The 20,706-nt window shown below is 47.0% G+C and overlaps 1 protein-coding gene and 1 non-coding gene across 3 annotated transcripts in view; one reads left to right on the plus strand and one right to left on the minus strand.

The window, feature by feature from the left end:
* Positions 1-280: 280 nt before the first annotated feature.
* Positions 281-20,706, minus strand: part of SIDT1 (SID1 transmembrane family member 1) — an 87,872-nt gene continuing 67,446 nt past the window's right edge. The window contains exons 18-26 of one of the 2 annotated variants that reach the window (XM_036446126.2): positions 17,794-17,930; positions 17,041-17,149; positions 9,771-9,785; positions 8,718-8,794; positions 7,809-7,855; positions 5,568-5,673; positions 5,375-5,485; positions 3,774-3,887; positions 281-2,168 (exon numbers count right to left, since the gene is read on the minus strand). In XM_036446126.2, the coding sequence (XP_036302019.1) occupies positions 2,106-2,168; positions 3,774-3,887; positions 5,375-5,485; positions 5,568-5,673; positions 7,809-7,855; positions 8,718-8,794; positions 9,771-9,785; positions 17,041-17,149; positions 17,794-17,930 (779 nt within the window). In that variant the 3' untranslated portion in view covers positions 281-2,105. The remainder of the gene's footprint in view (positions 2,169-3,773; positions 3,888-5,374; positions 5,486-5,567; positions 5,674-7,808; positions 7,856-8,717; positions 8,795-9,770; positions 9,786-17,040; positions 17,150-17,793; positions 17,931-20,706) is intronic. The other variant, XM_036446127.2, reaches the window with a different exon arrangement.
* On the plus strand, positions 5,081-5,225 carry LOC118725174. Its single transcript, XR_004989905.1, has one exon. It is a non-coding gene; the product is annotated as a small nucleolar RNA SNORA12 (small nucleolar RNA).

Genomic DNA, 20,706 nt, shown 5'->3' on the forward strand with positions numbered 1-20,706 from the left:
TTTATAGTACAAGACAGACATCAGGAAACGGTCAAGAATACAGCAGCACAATTTATGCATCTCTGCAAGGCTCTCCCCTTGTCCCCAGACGTATTTTCCCAAAAAGCTATCAAACAGGTAATGTGTCTCACAATGTGTTCACCTCAGGCCTCAGAGCTTCTTGAACAGACTTTGTTCACATTTCCTTAGTGGATCCTTTTTTTTCTCCTGGGTTTGAAATCATTAGCGCGTTTAAAGAAACAAATTAATTCAAATCAGCCATAAACAGATTCAAAATTTGTTTTAGATGTTAGACTAACACAATCATTTAATAGGTGGCCTTCATATGGCCTACGCAAGCCAACAATATATTTATGAGTTTTTATTTTATAGAACACTTTCACCAGTATGTGTTAGCTCATGTGATCATACCACGACCATGTAAGTGAGACAAGGATTTTTGTCTCCAGGGTGGAATGCCAACAGTTTTTGAGGAATAAAGAGTAACAGAAGACCAATTACAAAATTGGGGGCATTTTAGGAAAAAAAACACACACACACACACACACACACACACACCACAAAATATTTCACTAAAAGCATCTTTGTGTTTTTAAAACCAGGGGAAGTTTGCCATTCAAACTTCCATAATGTTTTTGAACATTATCAGATATCTTAGAGAAAGGATAATAGTTGTTTTTTAAAATTTTTTAAATGGCTGATGCATTTCTCTAATGAACGACCAGGAAAGCAAAGGTGAGAGGTGACTTCACAGGCAGATATATCCACGTGTGCACATCGGTGTGCATAGTTTCTGGGTACATCACACTCGGGTAACAAGGAGCCTGGTCAGAGTAGGACTCTCAGGGGCAGAGCAGCCAGACAGTGGGGAGGGAAGTGGGATGCTGAGCTCTCAACACCTTCCCAGGAAACAATGAGAATCAGGTGCGACCAAGACAATCCTTAATGTCCTGCGCTCTTTGCAACCAGAGAGTTAGAGTAAAATGCAGCGGCCCTGAGAGTTGCTTCTAGAGAACTCCAGAGAGCATGCCTGCAGGTCCTGATCTGCAGAAAGTGACAGCTCGGGGCTGGGTCAGTGCAGGGTCCCTGGTGAAACACCCATTTCTTCCCCAAAGGTGACGTGGGCACAGAATCGCGCTGTTTGAACTGGAGGCGCGAGGATGCCCCTTTGCCCTGGCTAGGTTTCTCCGGGAGCCCCAGTCCTTACGGTGGGGCATGTTTGCCTGATGTCACTCGCCTCAGCCCTGCCGGTCATTTCTCCTGCTCTTCCTGCTACTGGAAAAGTTCTCTCACTTCCCTTCCATCTTGGAGCTGGTCTGTGGGGTAACAGGCCCTTCTGGAGAAGGCGGAGCCTAAGCGCCGGGGTCAACATGCAGGAGTGAAATGAAGACACCAGGAATAGGTAAGCACCCAAGTTCTGGTCCCAGCGACCTGTTGGGAGTGTGTGACAGGCCCAATCCAGAGTCTCCCTGGGGAGGTGAGGAACCTGGGGGAACACACAGCAGTCCTTCTGAGGGGGTGCCCAGCTGATGCTGATAAAACATCTATCCCAGTTGAATAGGGCATCAGGTCCACTCCTCTGCCAGACTCTGAGGAGCCACCATCAGCCAAGGAGCCAACTTCAGCCCAGGACCCTGGCCAAGGCGCTGGTGCTCAGAGATGTCTAGAGCAGCAGACAGTACAGAAGTGCAAAGGGTGCCCACCTCCAGTTTCTGGTGGGCATGGGGGCAGCTGGAGGAAAGGGTGCAGCATCATTCAGCCATCGCTGATGAGCCCCAGGTGAGGGTGGGAGGGGCCCCAAGAGAGCGAGTTAACTTTGATGCAGCGGTTGTCCATGTTTAGTTCAGAGTTGCGACATAAAGGGATGGGGGCTTCTTGACTCTTCAGGGCTCGCCTCTGTCCATAGCCCCATCTTCCCTTCTGCCTCCACCCTTGCAGGTTTGACTCTCCCCTGCTCCTCTCCTCTGTGTGTGAGTGTACTCAGAGTTGACTCCACAGGGGGTGAGTGGAGTGTTTGGCAGTGGTTACTTTGCTGCGGGCCCTGCATTTTTCGTGAAACAGCACCAAGATCGAGTGCTTCCTCTCTCCTCTCTGCATGCTGGAGCTCAGAAAACAGGGATCTGGTCCCTCCGAACCACATCCAGGTCATCATCCAGGGTTAACAAAACCTGAAAGGAGAGCGATGGAGAAGTGAAACGAATGCACAGTCACAGTCGCAGGAAGTTGTTACTTTCTCTCTGAGTCTCATGCGGATTGAAACACGTGCCTCTACTCGTCTTTGTGTCTTTGCAGCTTTTTACAATGCCATGCCCTGAACAGGCACTTGTTTTAATTACATAGCTCATTTATTAATTAACCAAGGCCTACCACGTGCTATTCTAAGTGCTGGAAATACAACTTGCAATGACAGAGAAAAAAATCCCTACCCTCCTGGAGCTTACACTAAAGAGAGGGCTACATGCCAGGACTGGTTTGGCTCAGTGGATAGAGCGTCGGCCTGCGGACTGAAAGGTCCTGGGTTCAATTCTGGTCAAGGGCATGTACCTTGGTTGCGTGCACATCCCCAGTGGGGGGTGTGCAAGAGGCAGCTGATCGATGATTCTCTCTCATCAATGTTTCTAACTCTCTATCCCTTTCTCTTCCTCTCTGTGAAAAATCAATAAATATATATATATATATATATATATATATATATATATATATATATATATATAAAGAGAGGGCTATAGACATGAAGCAAATACATGAGTAAAACATATGTAGTATGTTAGACAGAAATCTGTGCTAAGTATAATATGTTAGATGATAATATGTACTAAGGATAAAAGTCAAACTATGACAAGAACATGGAAGTATGTATGGAGTAAGGGAGATAAAAACATGTAGAAAGGGTGGCTGAGGACGTCATTACTTTGAAGGGACCATTTAGGTCAAGACCTAAAGGAAATGAAGTCTTATTGCATAAAATGTTACTATGCATAAAGTGTATCCTCTCCTCTACTTTCATTCCACTTCGGTCTCTCTAATGAAAGTGACTAAAAAATAGAAGCCTTAGGTAAGAGTATACAGAGTAAACTTCTAAGACTGGCCACCAGGGGGTAGCCCTGCTCCACTATTGAGGCTATAAGGCCAGCCCAGACTGGTTAAAGTGGGCAGTATCCGGACTCCTGGAGACCGACCCCTGCTGTTTGTCATGAACCTGTGCAGGTACCGTGGGCTTTTAATTATGAAAGTAAAAATTAATGTGAAAGAATGCCGGGTGTTATCTTCCGGGGATGTTATCATACGCGTGGCTTCTGGGAAGGTGTTTGGGTTAAGAAATGAAGGGACTACATGAAAGATTTGGAACTGACAGATTAGAAGGGAACAGAGGCCTGGATGCTATCCTGAGCTACTCCAGGAATTTGTAAATGACTTCTGTTCACTGAGACTGAAAGGAGGAATGTGAGGATAGCATAAGGAATGGCCTAATGCTATGGAAATTGGAGTGGATGCCAAAAGCAGAGCCTGGGGGATTCTGGGCATGTGAGCTCTGATGACCAAATGTTGTGAAGCTTAAGGAAAATCATTTTGTCACCCTGTGTCTTAAAATAACTACCTACCCAGAAGGTACAATGTAAAGATGAAACTATCTGTACATTGAATTACAATGCAGAATTGGAAAGGGAAATTAGAAGGGAATAGATAAGAGGGTGTAAGAAAGAGGAGAGGAGAAAAAAGAGAGAGTACACAGATGTAAAGAGAGAAGAAATTAACCAAAGGTGTCAACTCACCAAGAATGAGAAAAACAGGGCCATGGCAGACAGGAAGTGCCAGATGTCATGCTCATCGAAGAAGTCCAGCAGGACACATTCCCGGTTCTTCTCCCGGGACTCAGCTGGGGTTCCCTGGAAGAAGGCGAGGCGGGTGTGGACGGGCATTCCCACAGTTCAGCTGTGCAGAGGGCTGAGCATCCGGAAAGCTACACAAGTGCCCCTGGGTGCCCGCCTCAAAAAGTTAGCTTCCACACCACACGATCTCACTCGTTTATGAAAAATAAGGAACATTATAAACTGATGAACAAAAAGATAGATACAGAGACATTAAAGCAACAAACAGACAGTCAAATTACAGTGGGGAGGGTAGGGACATATGGGGGAGATAAGAGATCAACCGAAGGACTTGTATGCAGGCATATAAGCATAACCAATGGGCGCAAAACTCTGGGGAGGGAGGGCATGTATGGGAGTGTGTGTGGGGGAATTGTTAAGATATGTACACATATAATACCTTAATAAAAAAAAAGTGAAAGGAAAAAAAAGTTAGCTTCCAACAAAACATATGTTCACACACACACAAAAATAACTTGCACATGAATTTTCAGAACAACATCATTCATAAGAACCCCAAACTGGAAACAACCCAAATGTCCATCCACTGATGAATGACTAGAAAAAATGTAGTGTATCCATACAATGGAATATTATTCAGCAATAAAAAGACATAAAATACTGATACATGCTATTATACCACATGGCTGAATCTAGGAAACGTGCTACATGAAGAAAGTCAGGTTCAAAAGCCACAGAGTATATGATTTCACTTCTAAGAAGTGTCCAGAACAGGCAGATCTATAGAGACAAAAGATAGTTTGGTGGCTGCTTAGGGCTAAGGAGTTCAGGAGAAATGGGGAGTTTCTTTATGGAGTGATAAAATGTTCTAAAATTGATTTTGGTGATTGCGGAAATGGAAGTGGAGACTTACATGCTCTGGGCTTCAGAAATGTCACTGATTTCCTTGTCTATGATATGGACTTATAAACCCCTGCACATGGATACGGGCTTATGGATGGTGATTATGATGAGAAAGGGGGAGAAGAAACATTCACCAACGTCTTTGCACATGTTAAACATTCACTGAGAAAAGGGTCATAACACAACACAATAGGAAGGCCACATTTGCAGAGTCTGTAGGACTTACACATCTATGAGTGCTACCCTGATAATGTTGACAATGTGCCATTCACTGAGCATTTGTGTGTGGATATAAGGTTTTTAGAGAAAGCTTTTGTTTGAGAGGATATACAATAAAAACGATAAACAGTTGTGGTGGTTTTCTTTCTGGCACATTTGTTAAGTTTTCAAATGGGCCTGACTCTGCCACATATATTATATAGGAGCTAGGAAAGGCTTGATGACAAGATCTCTCTCTAACCTTTCCTGCATCAGAGATTGGCTCCCACATGTGCAAAAAAACAACAACAAAAAAAACCCAAACAAACAAAAAAACCCAAAAACTGATAAACAGCAGCTAGCACACAGAGAGAGGGAAGCAAAATGACCAGAAAACAGATGAAGAGAGACCACACCTTGGGGGAAAAAAAACCTTCTCTTACCTCCCAGCTGCTGAGATTCTGGAAGAAAAAATACAGGGCAGCGGCCCACACCACGGCGGTGGCCACGATGCAGAAGAGCGGGATGGGGAGGACCTTCTCGGAGCTGCGGAGCTGCGGGGAGAAGCGGAGGCTGCGGGGCTGCCTGCACCGCCAGCCGCGGGCCCGGGCGCTGGGCTCCCAGCGCCTCGCTTACCTTCATGATGATGTAGAAGGCCAGGTAGAGCAACAGGTTGCCGATGAAGATGCCCAGCATGTAGGAGGCAAAGTCCCTGGGCCGGTAGATCAGGCCGAAGAGGGCGCTGAGCAAACGGGAGGGGTTATTTTGCAGCCATGAAGGTGGATTTGTGACATTTTGACTTTTTCACATTCCCACTCCCATTTTTGCAAGGAGGGAAATAAAAACAAAACAAAACACCCCACCCTCTTTAACGTATTATAAACTTTTAACAGATTACATTTCCTTTAGCACATTCATTTTTAACAATTCCCATAGGTGGACGCAGCATAAAGAATTGTCTTTCCTCTCTGGTTGAAATGAAGGGTTTCCCTTCGCCCTTCAGTCTCTCACTATTATAAAGCACACCACAATGAATGAGTGAACACCTCCAGACGTACTGTGCTTGCTTTTGCACTGAAGATTACTTCATTAGACTAGATTACTAGAAGTAGGATTATCTCAATAATTGGCTTGAAACACATGACCAACTTTGGATTGTTGTCCATGGTTTTAAAATTCCTTACCCCATCTTATAGTCACCAGGTCTGTGGGGTCTGCCCTAAAAGGGTGATTCCCAAAAGCCCCACTGCCAAGGTGACCACTGCCAAGGATCATTCATCTCGACTCATCCCGGGGTAAAGCAGGGGCCCTGCACAAGTATAAACTTTATCCTGAGGCCATCCCTTGGTGGCAGCACTGTGGGGAGTTTCTTCCAGAAGCATATGGTGCCCCAATAAGATTCAAATTATCCTGAAAAGATTCTGGCTTCCCCTGAAGGTATGCCTCTTTCATTCCTTTTGTGTCTTAAAGGGCAACAGAAGTAGAGTTATCTTTCTATCAAAGGTCACTGACCCAGAGGTGCACATCAGTGAAGAACTACTAGTAAAAGCAGTGAAATCTACTTATTTTTGAAGGATTCATAAAATATCTCACTCATTCTTATATATTTTTTAATCTTCACCTGGTAATATATTTCCATTGATTTTTAGAGAGAGTGGGACAGAGAGGAAAAGACAGAGAGAAACATTGATGTGAGAGAAACACATCGATTGGTTGCCTCTTGCATGTGCCCTGACCAGGTCGCGGGCCAGGGAAGAGCCTGCAACTGAAGTACATGTCCTTGGCTAGAATCAAATCCAGGACTCTTTGGTCTGCAGGCCAACATTCTATCCACTGAGCCAAACCAGCTAGGGCTGAGGATATGTTTTATTGATTTAAGAGAGAGAGAGAGAGAGGAAATGAGAGAGAGGGAGAGAGAGAGAGAGAGAAAGAGAGAGAGAGAGAGGAAATGAGAGAGAGGGAGAGAGAGAGAGAGAGAGAGAGAGAGAGAGAGACAGACAGAGAGAGACAGAGAGAGACAGAGAGAGACAGAGAGAGGAAATGAAAGAGAGAGGGAGAGAGAGAGAGAGAGAAAGAGAGAGAGAGAGAGAGAGAGAGAGAGAGAGAGAGAGAGAGATCAGTTGGTTGCCTCCTTCCTACGAGCCCTGACAAGCCTTTTTGGTGTACAGGGTGATATTCCAAATCACCTGAGCCATCCGGCCAGGTTTATTCACATTTTTTTAGTTGAAAATATTTCAATAGGTTGCATAAAATAGATACAGCTAGCAAAAATATACATCTATTGTATAGTTCTATTTTGAGGCCATTTGCAGGAAAAAGGGCCAATAATGAGGGGAAAGTAGAGGAAGAATGATGTAAGTAGAGTAGGAAAAACAAGACCTGGGTGTGGGGGGAGATAATAAATAGGAAAGAGACTTTTACACACATGTACGTGTACACACACACACACACACACACACACACACGCAGAGACTAAGACAAATGGCTGGATAGCCTTTATGGAAAGTTCTACAAAAATATTTAAAACTACGTTGCATTTTTGCAACTATAGACATAATATCTATCAACTATCTATCTATCTATCTATCTATCTATCTATCTATCTATCTATCTACTAATTCGATGTTTGTCTTGTTGAGCAAATGAACTCAATGCGTTGAACTCAATGCTCTAAGAGGGGCCAGTATTGGTACACAAGAGCTTGTTAGTGCATTCTTTGAGGAGAAAAATACCTTTCTCTCAAGTCTCTAGGGCAAGCTCAATCCTATGGTCTCCTTAATTTCAGATTTCTTTATAAAAATGACAACCAAGGAAAGCTAAACCAGTGTTAGAGACATCAGTAAAGAGGAAAAAAGGTGTTTTCCTGAGATTACTTACAAGGACCAGTTAATCAGATTCCCCACGACGAGCAACACCATTCTGTCCTGGAAAGGAGGAAAGGGAACAGTGAAAGCCCTCAGCCCAGCCCCTCCATTCTTAGTGCCCACAGGTCCCCACAAGCTGTAGCGGGCTGAGGGAGTCCCACATTCCTATTCGTAAAAACCCTCTGATTTAAACCACTAGTGGGTGCTAAGTGAACCATTGACTAGCGATGCTATTTGGGCAGGGCCGACAGGGGTTCCCTGAGCATCTGCGAAGGTCGGGGCAGTGGCTCAGAGAGGGTGTGTAGCCAGTGAGCCAAGACATAGCTCTGCCCAGGGCCCTGATTCCTGTGCTCAGTGCAGAAACGTATAATATACCGAAAACTAGAATGGAGAATTTTAAAAAGTTGTATTTCAACCACTAAGCAATATCCACAATTTTGAAACAATATCCTTGCTCATTGTAAAAAAACAAAACAAGCCCAATGCATAAAAATCAAACACCTGTATAATGGAGGCAGTGTAACTTCCTAAGGAAAGTTACCGGAGTGGCCATCGGTCCCAGTTTGCTTGAGACAGTCTGGCTTATGCCTGCTGTCCTGGTGATTATCTTACCTCCTCGGAGGGTTATTCACAGGGACACCCCACAGCAGGGATCACTGTTCAATAGTGCTGTGCACACCCACATGCATATTTTTTCTTTCTATACTAGAATTCTTTCATCTATAAAAGTGAGACCTTCCCAGCTTGTTTTTTATGAACGAGAAGAATGAACAGCATGCTTCTTCCCCCTGCCTGGACCTCAGCCACCTGGACCATCTGGCCCTCTGGACTGGGGAGGCTGAGGCACTGCCCTGAGCCTGCCCCTCCTGCTGTCCCCCCACTCTCTGGGAGAAAGCCATGGGGTGCGGGAGCACACACGTACCATGTACAGAGGCCGGCTGCACTGATGGATGAAGTCGGTGTAGAGCACCATGGCGGCCCGCCGGAAAATCCCCAGATCTGCGGGGGACACAATAGCACGGTAAGAAGGCTTGGTCAGGGATAATACAAGCTACTCCCACAGGGCCCGAGCTTTTGGGGTCGGGACGATGTCGCCTTCATCTCATAAAAATGGTGCTTTGCCGCTGATAGGTGCACAATCAAGGTTTGCTTTAAAAATGGCACCCTCACCTCACCACCTGTGCTCTTCTGAAGGGTGTGCCACACCCCTGGGCGCTACTGCAGAGGGGCAAGCAAGATGGACAGGTGTAACCACAATCACAAGTAATCTGGGTGGCTGGCCGACTCTTTTAGGGTCTCCTCCCGCTAAGTTTCCCTTTGTTTGCAGTTTACTCCAATGGTGTTTCTCTTACAGCAGAGGTGATGGGGCCCGCCTTAAAACACCTGCTCTCCCCAGAAGGGCTGCAAACGTTCTAATCTGTGCTTCTCAGAGTGGTTATGAGCCAGGAAAGCATTGAACCAAGGGGTCCTGAGCTTGACTGGACATGCTCAGAAAGCCCACACCTGCACTGGAACAGTAATCAAAGGAATGTAGTGACGATGGGGAGAACAAGGCGGAAAAGAGTTTTAAAAAATGCATTCCCTCTGAAAGAAGGAAACGGTGAGGGTGCGGGCTCTAGCGGCCATGGGAACAGAGACAGATCCCAGATGGGCTGTCTTTCTCCGAGCTGTCCACACTGTAGACACCACATGCAAGCTGGGCAAGCATCCAGTGAGGGTGGGTCCAGCTCTCCTGCGAATGCTACCCCTGGGGTCACTGTAGCCAGCCTTCACCAGACACACGGAGGGGAGAAGGGACAGGTCCATGCGACAGCCCAGAAGCGTGCACAGGCTGGGCTTCTCTCTGGCTCCCCCGCCCGCCACCCTGCCCCACCCCACCGGGAGTGAGGTGCTCTGGGGCCGGCGGGAAACACGGAGGGAGGGACGCTTGTCAAGGAGACAATGTAGGACCCTGCGAAGGGCTGCTGGACATTACCTGTGTCAGACACGTCTGAACCAGTGGGAAGCAGAGGAGACACAGGAAAGAGAAAGAGCTGTCAGAAGATTGCCAAACAGGTGAACTACTGCTTATTTTCTTTCTTTCTTTCTTTCTTTTTTTTTTAAATATATTTTATTGATTTTTCACAAAGAGGAAGAGAGAGATAGAGAGTTAGAAACATCGATGAGAGAGAATCATCGATCAGCTGCCTCTTGCATACCCCCTACTGGGGATGTGCCCGCAACCAAGGTACATGCCCTTTGCCCGGAATCGAACCCGGGACCTTTCAGTCCGCAGGCCGACGCTCTATCCACTGAGCCTAACCGGTCCCGGCTCTTTCTTTCTTTTTAAAAAATATATATTTTATTGATTTTTTTACAGAGAGGAAGAGAGAGAGAGAGAGAATTAGAAATATCGATGAGAGAGAGACATCGATCAGCTGCCTATTGCACACCCCTTACTGGGGATGTGCCCGCCACCAAGGTACAAGCCTTTGATCGGAATTGAACCCGGGACCTGTCAGTCTGCAGGCCGATGCTCTATCCACTGAGCCAAACTGGTTTCGGCTGCTTATTTTCTTTTTCTCTCTAAATGAATGACTCGGAAGTTATTTTCTGGTTAGGAAAGTCACGTTGGCTCATGGTAAAGAACAGACTTTTCCTGCCTGTCTCAGACATTCAGAAATGAACTATTTGTCCAGGGGAGAATCAGATTTCTTTCTCTGTCTCCTTTTGTGTCCCGCTTACAATGCACAGCCCACCCTGCTCATGAGCAATCTCTGTGGTCCTTTTCTGGGGACCTGGCAGCGACCTGGGCAGGCAGGTCTGCGGGTCTCTGTCCCCGAATGAAACGCTCTGCCTCCCTCCCGCTGCCTTTCCTGTGTCCGTGTTTATTGTCAAGTGTGGCCCCAGGGCCGCAGAGAAAGAAGCGTGCAGTTTGAGAAGGCAAAGGCAGCTTATGACATGGGCAGAGAGGTGCCTCTGTCCACTCACTCAGCTTCCTGCCTGGGAACTAAATCTGGATGCAGTCGCCGTCACAGTGAAATGAGAGTTTTCCTTTCAGCTCTGGGAAGTCTGTAACCACGTGGGGGAGACTCCTGGGTGAGCAAATGGAAACTATTCCATTTACCTACACACTGGCTGACTCTGTCTGCCCCTTCAGACCTGCTTTCTACGCACACACGGCTCTGTCCCGCACCGCCTGCAGCTGACTGCGGACATGTGTGTGTGTGTGTGTGTGGGGGGGATTCCTGCATGGATTTGGTCAATGGAGACCCCGAAGGAGATGGAGGAGCAGCGGAAGGAGAGCGACCTCAGGGGGTTAACTTCCCTGGTGCCCTCCCTGTGTCTGTCACCCGAAGGTCCCTGCTCTTTTCAGGGCGGCCTCCTCCCGCTCTGCTCCCTTTGCCTGTTTGGTAACACCTCCCGCCTGTCCGATTGTCCGTTTGGACCGGCAGAGCCTCCCGCTGCAGCCCGGGGCTGCGGGCCGCCCTCCACTCCTCTCCACCCGCCCTGTCACAAGAAGAGGCCCTCACGAACAAACCTCCTCTGTCTTTGTGTGGCAGCTTGTTTCTGTTGAGACCCTGGCGGGTATATGCTACCTGGCCATGCACCATGCATTCACTTCCTTCCTTTCATAAAGAAAATCGAATTCAGCATTGCAAAATTGTATGGGGCAAAGGTAGTATACAATACACATGTGGTATGAATGTATTAAAAACTCCTCTATGTAGTCACGGTCATTACACATAAGCAGTCCCCCCTTATTCGTGGTTTTGTTTTCCGCAGTTTCAGTTACCTGCAGTCGAACGGGTTATTTTATTTTTTCTTTCTTTATTTTTCAATGATTTTTTAAAAATCAGTCTTTATTGTTCATATTATTACAAAGGTTCCTCATTTCTTCCCCCCTCCACCAGGTTCCCCTCCCACCCTCCACTCCCTTCCCCTCCCCCATTGTCCTCATCCATAGGTGCACAGTTTATGTTCAGTCTCTTCCTCCCTCCCTTTCCCCGATAGTAAATCCCTTTTCAGATAGTAAATCAGTTACTTAGCATTTTCTCATATCAATAATACCTCCACATGCCCAAAGATACACTTCACACAAAAGACACTTCCAAATAGGTCAACCAACCTCATCCAGGCCCCACACAAGGCACTCACAGATCAATACCCCAGCGCTATACTAACTCAACACATCCAGATCTAAGCCTTTATCACTTGATTCAGCAGACCCTCAAGTTCCCGCAAAAGTTTCCAGCCATGTCTGAGAGGCAGCCTTGGGGTGGGGGCAGGCGAGGAGCGAGCTGTTCTGGGCCTGGCTGCTCTGGGCCTGGCCTCTGATGCTCTGGTCCGTTCCACAACCAGCTGCTCCAGGTCTGGCCACTGCCGTTCCCGACCTGGTTGCTTCGGGCTTGGCTGCTGCTGCTCCGGGCCTGGCCACACCTAACCCGGCTGCTCTGGGCCCGGCTGCCCCGGGCCCGGCTGCTCCGAGCCTGGCCACTCCCAGCCTGGCAGCTGCTGCTCCAGGCCTGGCCACACCTAACCCGGCTGCTCTGGGCCCGGCTGCCCCGGGCCCAGCTGCTCCGAGCCTGGCCACTCCCAGCCTGGATGCTCCGGGCTTGGCTACTGCTGTTCTGGGTCTGGCTGCTCCTGACCTGGCTGCTCTGGGCCCAGCTTCTCCGGGCCCGGCCACTCCAGGTCTGGGTGCTCCTGGACTGGCCACCCTGGGCTTGGCTGCCTCCGCCTCAGGCCTGGCTGCCACTGCCCCAGGTCTGGCTGCTCCAGTCCTGGCTGTTGCTGCTCTGGTTCTGGCTGCTGCTTCTCTGGGGCCTGGCTGTTGCTGCTCCAAGCCCGGCTGCCACTGCCTTGTGCCTGGCAATTCCAGGCCTGGTCGCCGCCATTCCAACATTGTCCCTTTTTTTTTAAACGCATTTATGTTGTAATGTTGGCTGCTGAGTTGAGCTCTGACTTAGTCTCTGATTTTTTAAGATCTTCTTTGTGTTCTTTCCTAAGTAATTTTACTATCTTTTGCTCTCCCTTGATTTCCTCACATTGAGAACCTCTTTGGTTTCTTCCTCCCTGTCCTGGAAGCTCAGCAGGCTGGCCTGCGGCACCCCCCTGTTCTCTGCAGGCTCCTGCACTGCCTCAGCCTGCCGCCGGAATCAGCACCGCCGCCCAGGAAGCAGCCCCCGGCCTCAGCTCCATTGCCTGCGCTCAGCGGTCGAAGGCTTGGGGGCACACCCCTCCCTGAGGGCCCTGTCGCCTGGTTCCTTGCTGGCGCCTGGCTGGCCGGTGTCTGGCAGGGGCTCCTGCTCCTCGTCGCGTTCCTCCAGTCTGGAGCTTTTTTTCTCCTTCCCGCTAGGGGAGTCTAGCATCAGAGTCAACAGACTGTCCTCTGCATGCAATGTGCGCGACTCCAGGGGCTCTGCTTTTTGCCGCTCCCCCAGGACTCCACCTCACAGCCCCGTCTCCCTCTGCTTGAGCCTGGGTCCCCAGGGATTGGCCTAGAGCTGGAGTTCAGGACAGTCGGGAGCGGGGCTCAGCACCGCCGGAAATTTTATTTCTTCCCGCCTGGGCAATACAGCATCAGAGTCAACATTCTGTCCTCTGCGGCAATGTGCGCGACTACGGGGGCTCCACTTTTCGCTGCTCCCCTGGGATTCCGCCACACAGCCCCGTCTCCCCCTGCCTGAGCCGGCCGGGGCTCCTGTTTCCTTCCCTCCAGTGCAATCCTGCACCAGAGTCAACATTCCTTCCCTTGCGAGCAATGTGCGCGACTCCGAGCAGTGTGTGCAACTCCGGGGGCTCGGCCTTTTGCTGCTCTCCCAGGACTCCACCTCACAGCCCCGTTTCCCTCTGCTTGAGCTTGGGTCCCCAGGGATTGGCCCAGAACTGGAGTTTGGGGCCGTTGGGAGTGGGGCTCAGCACTGCCGGAGGCTTTGTTTCTTCCCACTATGGCAATCCAGCATCAGAGTCAACATTCTGTCCTCTGCGAGCAATGTGCGCGACTCTGGGGCCCTGCTTTTCGCTGCTCACTTGGGATTCCGCCTCACAGCCCTGTCTCCCCCTGCCGGAGCCTGGGTCCCCAGGGTCTGGCCCATAACTGGGGCTCAGCGCTGCCGGTTCGGGGGTTCAGCCCATTATGGGGGTTTTATTTCCTTCCTGCTAGGGAACGCCAGGCAGCACCCAGCCTTCTCCTCCTCTCCAGCTGCGACCTCTCCGCGCGCATGCGTGCGGGCGCGCAGCATGTCTCCGTACCTTAGGCTTTTTTCAGCTCCTCTGATTTTCCTTCTGGTTTTCTCTTTCCTTCTTGTTGTAGAATTTTCAGTCAGTCGACTACCTGAAGCTCTGGGCAATGTCCACTCTACATTTTAGTTGTATTCCGTTTAAATTGTTGTGTGCTGCTGCAGTTAGGTGTCTACCTGAGCAGCCATCTTAGATCCCCCCCACCCCCCCGAAAGAGTTATTTTAATAATGTATTTTAAATTATTTAATAATGTATTTAAAATAATGTATTTTAAAATTTGTATTTATTTATTTATTTATTTATTTATTTATTTATTTATTTTATTTATTTATAGATCAGTTTGTTGTTCCATTTATTCATGTCCCCAGTGGTTGCTTCTTTACAGGCCCTGCCTGGGGATTGAACCTGAAACTCTGGTGTATCAGGACGATGTGGTCGGCAAACTCATTAGTCAACAGAGGCAAATATCAACAGTACAATGATTGAAATTTCTTTTGAGAGCCAAATTTTTTAAACTTAAACTTGTAATGCCACTTCTTCAAAATAGACTGGCCCAGAACATGGTATTTTGTGGAAGAGCCACATTCAAGGGGCTAAAGAGCCGCATGTGGCTTACAAGCTGCAGTTTGCCAACCACGGCTCTAACCAACAAAGCTACCTGGCTGGGTTGGGGTCAGAAAATATTAAATAAAAAATTCCAGAGGTAAATAGGTCGTTAAGTTTTAAATTGTGCATTATTCCGAGTAGCGTGATGAAGTTCGTGAAGCCCAGGACTTGTCCGGATCTGACTCGGCGCCTCCACAGTGTCCCGCGCTGCGCACCCACTGGAAGCTCAGGAGCATCTTGGTTACTGCCTGGGCTGTCCTGGCATTTCGGTGCTTGTGTTCAAGTCACCCTTGTTTTACTTCAGAATGGCCCCAAAGTGCAAGAATATTGACGCTGCCATTCAGACAAGCCAAAGAGAAGCCGTAAAGCGCTTTCTTGAAGTGAAAAGGTGAGTACAGTAAGATATTTTGAGAGAGAGAGAGAGACCACATTCACATAACTTTGGTTACAGAAATTGTTATAAATGTTATATTTTTTTTATTAGTTATTATTGTTGACTTCTTATCATGCCTAATTTAGGAATTAAACTTTATCATAGTTATGTATGCATGGGGAAAAAACTCAATATTTATAAGGTTTGGTATGACCCAGTTTCAAGCATCCGCTGGGGGACTTGGAACGTATTCCCTGGGAAAGAGGGGAGTGCGGGACCACCGTATCTGCACTCAGTTTTATTTTTCCAATTCTGAGAGAACCCAGAAGCTTCAGCTTATTTTCCACTTGCGAGTTGACTTTGTTTGACTTAACTCACCTTTGAGTCTGGGGGATGGGAAGGAATCAGTGCCCCAAACCAAATGCTCTACACAACCAGCTAAAGATGCTTCCCTGGGGAGCTGGAGGCACTGGCTGCATCAGCACCAAGGGAAAACCTACCGGTGCCAAAAGGGAAGCCTAAACTGCCAAGATAAGAAATCATTCTATTGGGTCTTCTACTCGTAAACAAGCCACTTGCTTATGTAGAATCACTCAGACCTGGGCAAGAGGGGTCTTGTATTTCAGAGGCCCTCATTCCTCACTGAGTGAAGAATCTGCAGGGCAGGGGGGATTCCTCCTCTTTCTCCAAGGCCACATTCTGAACTCCTGGATCCTAGGCCTCCTCTCCCAGAAGGCTTTGACCCTGATCTCTGAGTCTGCATTGCCCCGTTTCCGGGTCTATCTACTGGGAAACAGGGGGCACCATTGGAGCATGTACTTCCATGGGCAAGGAGTGGCCATTTGGATGTAGAACAAGGGTGTCCTGTGAGACCCCTTAAGATGTAGGACAGAGATAGAGATGGGAAAAAAAAGAGGAAGGGACTGGGAACCAGCTCTGCAGGAGAGCTATGTTCTGAGGAACCTCGAATTCTAAATTAGAACCTGGACCGTCTAGGTTGTAATGAAGGCATATTCTATTTATCAGTTTATTGGTCATCTTTCTTGTCTTCCTTTTCTTCCACGAATTTAATAGTTGTTGTTTTTTAGTGTGCTTTATACTTTTAAAACTTATATATATGATATATGAGCTTTTATTTGCAATCTTCCATATATATATATATATTTCTTTCTTTTTTTCTTGACATAGACCAAAGAATATTTGTCTGACTTCATGGACCTTAAAATGGCAGGTGAAATTTAAATGCTCCAAGATGACTTGGACCTGCTCCCACGTGTGATGACTGACCAACAGCAGGCCGAGCTGATTTCTGTGGAACACTCAGTGTTCAATGTTCACATTGTCAGAGGGAGTCCAGGAGGTATCCCTCCACTAACATTGGCAAGTTGGTCTCAGAAAGTTCCAGTCCCAGAATTTGAAACGAATACTTTTATATAACCATTTATCATGGTTAAAGAACTGGCCCTTTTATTTATTTATTTTTATATATTATATTGATTTTTTTACAGAGAGGAAGGGAGAAAGATAGAGAGTTAGAAACATCATTGAGAGAGAAACATCAATCAGCTGCCTCCTGCACACCCCTACTGGGTATGTGCCGGTAACCAAGGTACATGCCCTTGACCAGAATTGACTCTGGGACCCTTGAGTCCGCAGGCTGACACTCTATCCACTGAGTTAAACCAGGTAGGGCAAGAAATGGCCCTTTTAAATGCCACAAAACAAAACAAAAGCATCCCCAGGTAGAATTGGTGGTATGGTAAAAATGCTGTTCTGCAAATGTGCTTTCAAAGTTTGATGGATTGCAAAGCATTTGAGACCTGCAGCTGGAGGTGTGGAAAGCTTAGTTTCTCAGGTGACTAGACCTAGTGACAGTAGTTTACTGCAATCCAGTAAAGGAGAGGAGGTTTTGGAGAGAATATATGCTATTAAACACAATACATAATTCAGAGCATGCATTCATGATGGCTGGTAACACATCTGTTCAGGATCAGGGAGAACTGTTTTCTCAGTGTTTGTAGTATTATGCAAAAGGGCACTCACCTATCTTGAAACGACCCATGTAGTAGATCTGGGTGCTGAGGGCGAGAGAGGCCAGTATATGGATCGCAGAGAAGATGACCCAGAACCAGATGTCATTTTTTCCAAACACCTAGGAGAAAAGATGGATATTACCTTCATCTGATGTTTTCCCCACAGAACTTCTAAAATTAGCTCTCTCAAATTGGCATAAGGAGTCAAAAACCAAGCTGTGCATGACGTTGTCCCCCTGCCTTCCCCCGCCCTCCTCACCTCATTCCCTTCACTGATCTCACAGGGGTCTTACTACACCCAGGGCAGGCAAAAGAATGGCTAGCTGGCCAAATAAAAATGGAAAGGGGAGAGGCAGCTCAACAGCAGTGGCGAAGGGGTGAGAGGTTTAAAGTTGGGGGCTACTGCTCTTCGAATGCCTGCAGACAGGTAACACTTGTCCATGCATGCTTAGAAAGTGGTCTCCAATCTCTGAAGTCAGTCTCTCCAGTCTTACACATCCCTACTTCAGTCTCACCCGAGTGACATCCCAGCTTTATATTAAAACACTTGAGGGGTAGTTTTGCAGGTGCCATTCACATTATAGAAATAACTAGCCGAATAAGTAAGTAAAATGCCATGAACAGATCAACGATGAGAGTGCCATGAACCACCGATTACGATTAATTCAATTCTGTCCACCTGAGCTCCCAAAAACAAACAACAGAAAACCTTCCGGGAGGGCTCGCTCTGTAAGGAAGGCTGAAGTCATGGGGAAGGACGCACCACGCCGAGCACCGTGAGTGTGATGACGAAGGCGAAGGAGGCGTAGGCGGCGTAGGCGCTGGCGTTGATGTCTGGGTGGCGGGTCTGGTAGAGCTTCAACATGCAGAGGCCAGCGATCATGTACATGAAGGAGGTGTCTGAAGGTGCAGAGGAGGAGCCGAGAGCATCAGGATCCAGCAGGCAACAGACATTTCTCCTCAGCCTCGGAAACCCCCCTCCCTTTAGGCCTTGGGGTATCTGTTGCCCTTAGACTATGTGGAGACCTCCAATATGTCTGCCTTCCAGGCACACTCTCTAGGCAACCCCCATATATTCCACTTCTGAATCCCTCCAAAGCTGTGCCTAGTTCACAGAAGACACTTATCTGATGATCTACACTAATAAAAGAGAAACATGCTAATTGACTGACTGTACCTTTGCAACACCCACCAGCCAATCAGGAGTGAGTATGCAAATCAACCCAACAAAGATGGTAAGTTAATTTGCATATGCAGGTCCTGAGCAGCTGGTGGCAGGATGGGACACAGGCGTTCCACACCACCCCAGCTACTCGGGGTCTCTGGGCAGCGTGGGAAGCCGGAAAGGTGGCTCCGGACGGAGCGAAGGTGGTGCTGGCAGCCAGGGGAAGGAAGACCCATTCTTGCACTAATCTTCATGCATTTGGCCTCTAGTATGATAAATAATTGACACTTCCCGCTCACAGGGGTGTTTGTGTTTAAACGCTGATGTTTAACAACAATAACAGAAAAAGCCCTAATGGTGACAATTAAGGCAGTGTGAGTGACAATAAAATGAATCCTAGGTGGATGTAGGAGGCCCTTTTCAGCAACCTGAAATACAACAACACTGATGGCTGCTCCTGCATAGCTTTATAGGCTAGGGATGTCCATCAGCTAGAAATTAAATGTGGCTTAGCTGCATGAGAGTTATGGAAATGCAAATGAAAACAACAATGCAATAGTCCATGTTACTAAATAATCTAATAAGAATTTAAATATTTGACTATAACACACACCAGGATGATGTGGGAAAATGGAAACTCTCCCTCAGCTAGCAGGAGTGGGAATTAATGCTCTGGAGAGAAACATGTCAGCTTTTGGTAAAATGGAAGATGCACATCTTCCATTGCAGGTGACCCCCAAATTCCACTTTTAGGTATCCCAGAGAACCCCTTTCACCTATACACAGAGCTGAACATGAAGATGTTCACTGTAGCACTATCTGTAACAGCAAAATGTTGGTAACATCTGAAGGTTGTTCAATAGAGGAATTGATAAATGTGATATATTTTTAGTACAGAATATGACAATCCTCAAAACAATGAATGAACTAGCTGTCCTTGATTCAATATTTATAAATCTTGAAAACATATTATTGGATGAAAAAAGAAGGTTGCAGAACACAGTGTGGTAAATTAATATCAATTTACTATAAATGTAGTAAAACTATGAAAACAAACTGGAAGAATAAATACCAAATTAAACATGGTTGTTGCCCCTGAGGAAGGAAAGAGAGGAATAAATTTGGAAAGTAGTTCAACCAAGAACTTTACACAATATTTTATTTCTTAAAAAGTAGATTTAAGTCAAATCTTTTTAACTATTGGCATTTGTTCATTCTGAGTGGTGAATGATATTGTTCTCTATAGTTTTCCCTCTTAAAAATGTTTTCTAATTTAAAAAAATTAAAATGTAACAGAGAGCCCTGGTCAGTTTCCTCAGTGGTTAGAACTTTGGACTTTGGACTGAACATTCCTGGTTTGATTGCCAGGCAAGGGCATGTACCTGCGTTGCGGGTATGATCCTGGCCTGGGTGAGGCATGCCAAGGGGACAACCAATTGATGTGTCTCTCTCACATCAATGGTTCTCTTCCTTTCTCTCTCCCCCCTTGCTTCCACTCCCTCTAAAAATCATTGGAAAGGAGATCATTGGGTGAGGATTAAGCAAAAATAAATAAATAAAATAAGACAGAATTTCTGTTGTGTTCTAAGTTAATAGACAGAGGCTAGAGCACAAACATAAAAATGACTGTTTCAGAAACCCTTATTTTTTTTAAAAATATATCTTATTGATTTTTTACAGAGAGGAAGAGAGAGAGATAGACAGTTAGAAACATTGATGAGAAAGAATCATTGATCAGCTGCTTCCTGCACACTCCCTACTGGGGATGTGCCCACAACCAAGGTACATGCCCTTGACTGGGATCAAACCTGGGACCTTTCAGTCCACAGGCCGATGCTCTATCCACTGAGCCAAACGGGTTTCGGCGAAACCCTTATTCTTGAGTACAGAGGACATTGTTAATTGCCTACTACCAGCATCACCTCTTCCCCCTGCTTCCTGACAGCAGCTCAGTGCTAATTCAAACTTCATAGCCCTGATTTCAATTCAGAAATGCATACCCGTCCTGCCAGTATGCTTCAAGAAGGCTAACCCCACCCCTGGTTCCAGGGATAGGTCCCATGGATCTAAAGGTAATCTCACCTTTGCCACTGTGATGAGTGTAGAAACCCACGTCTGAGCTAACTAGCACATAGGGAATGATTCTGGACTGGGCTCATGACTGTTTAAGCTACTGAACTGTGGGGGGGACGTTATCTGGGGGGGGATTTTAGAAAAGACGTTTCCATTCTCTTAAATGAAGGCTCCTGAAGCTGTGTCCTCCCAACATCGTGGGGGGGAGACAGGAAGCCAGAATCAGCTGTGACTGTATTTGCCACTATAAGTTCCCTGACAGTCTGAGGATAAAAGCAACAGGTGAGAAGTGGAACCAGAGCTACTACGTAGCCATTCCCGCCTTTGGAGTTCCAGGTGGTGAGCTGATAAATGTCCTTATTATTTCACTCAACTTGAATAGGCTTTTCTATGACATCCATCCCAAAGTAATCTAACTGCTAAATTAGGCCAAGTTAT

Source organism: Pipistrellus kuhlii, unplaced genomic scaffold (genome assembly GCF_014108245.1).
Source record: "Pipistrellus kuhlii isolate mPipKuh1 unplaced genomic scaffold, mPipKuh1.p scaffold_m20_p_2, whole genome shotgun sequence".
Classification (NCBI taxonomy): domain Eukaryota; kingdom Metazoa; phylum Chordata; class Mammalia; order Chiroptera; family Vespertilionidae; genus Pipistrellus; species Pipistrellus kuhlii.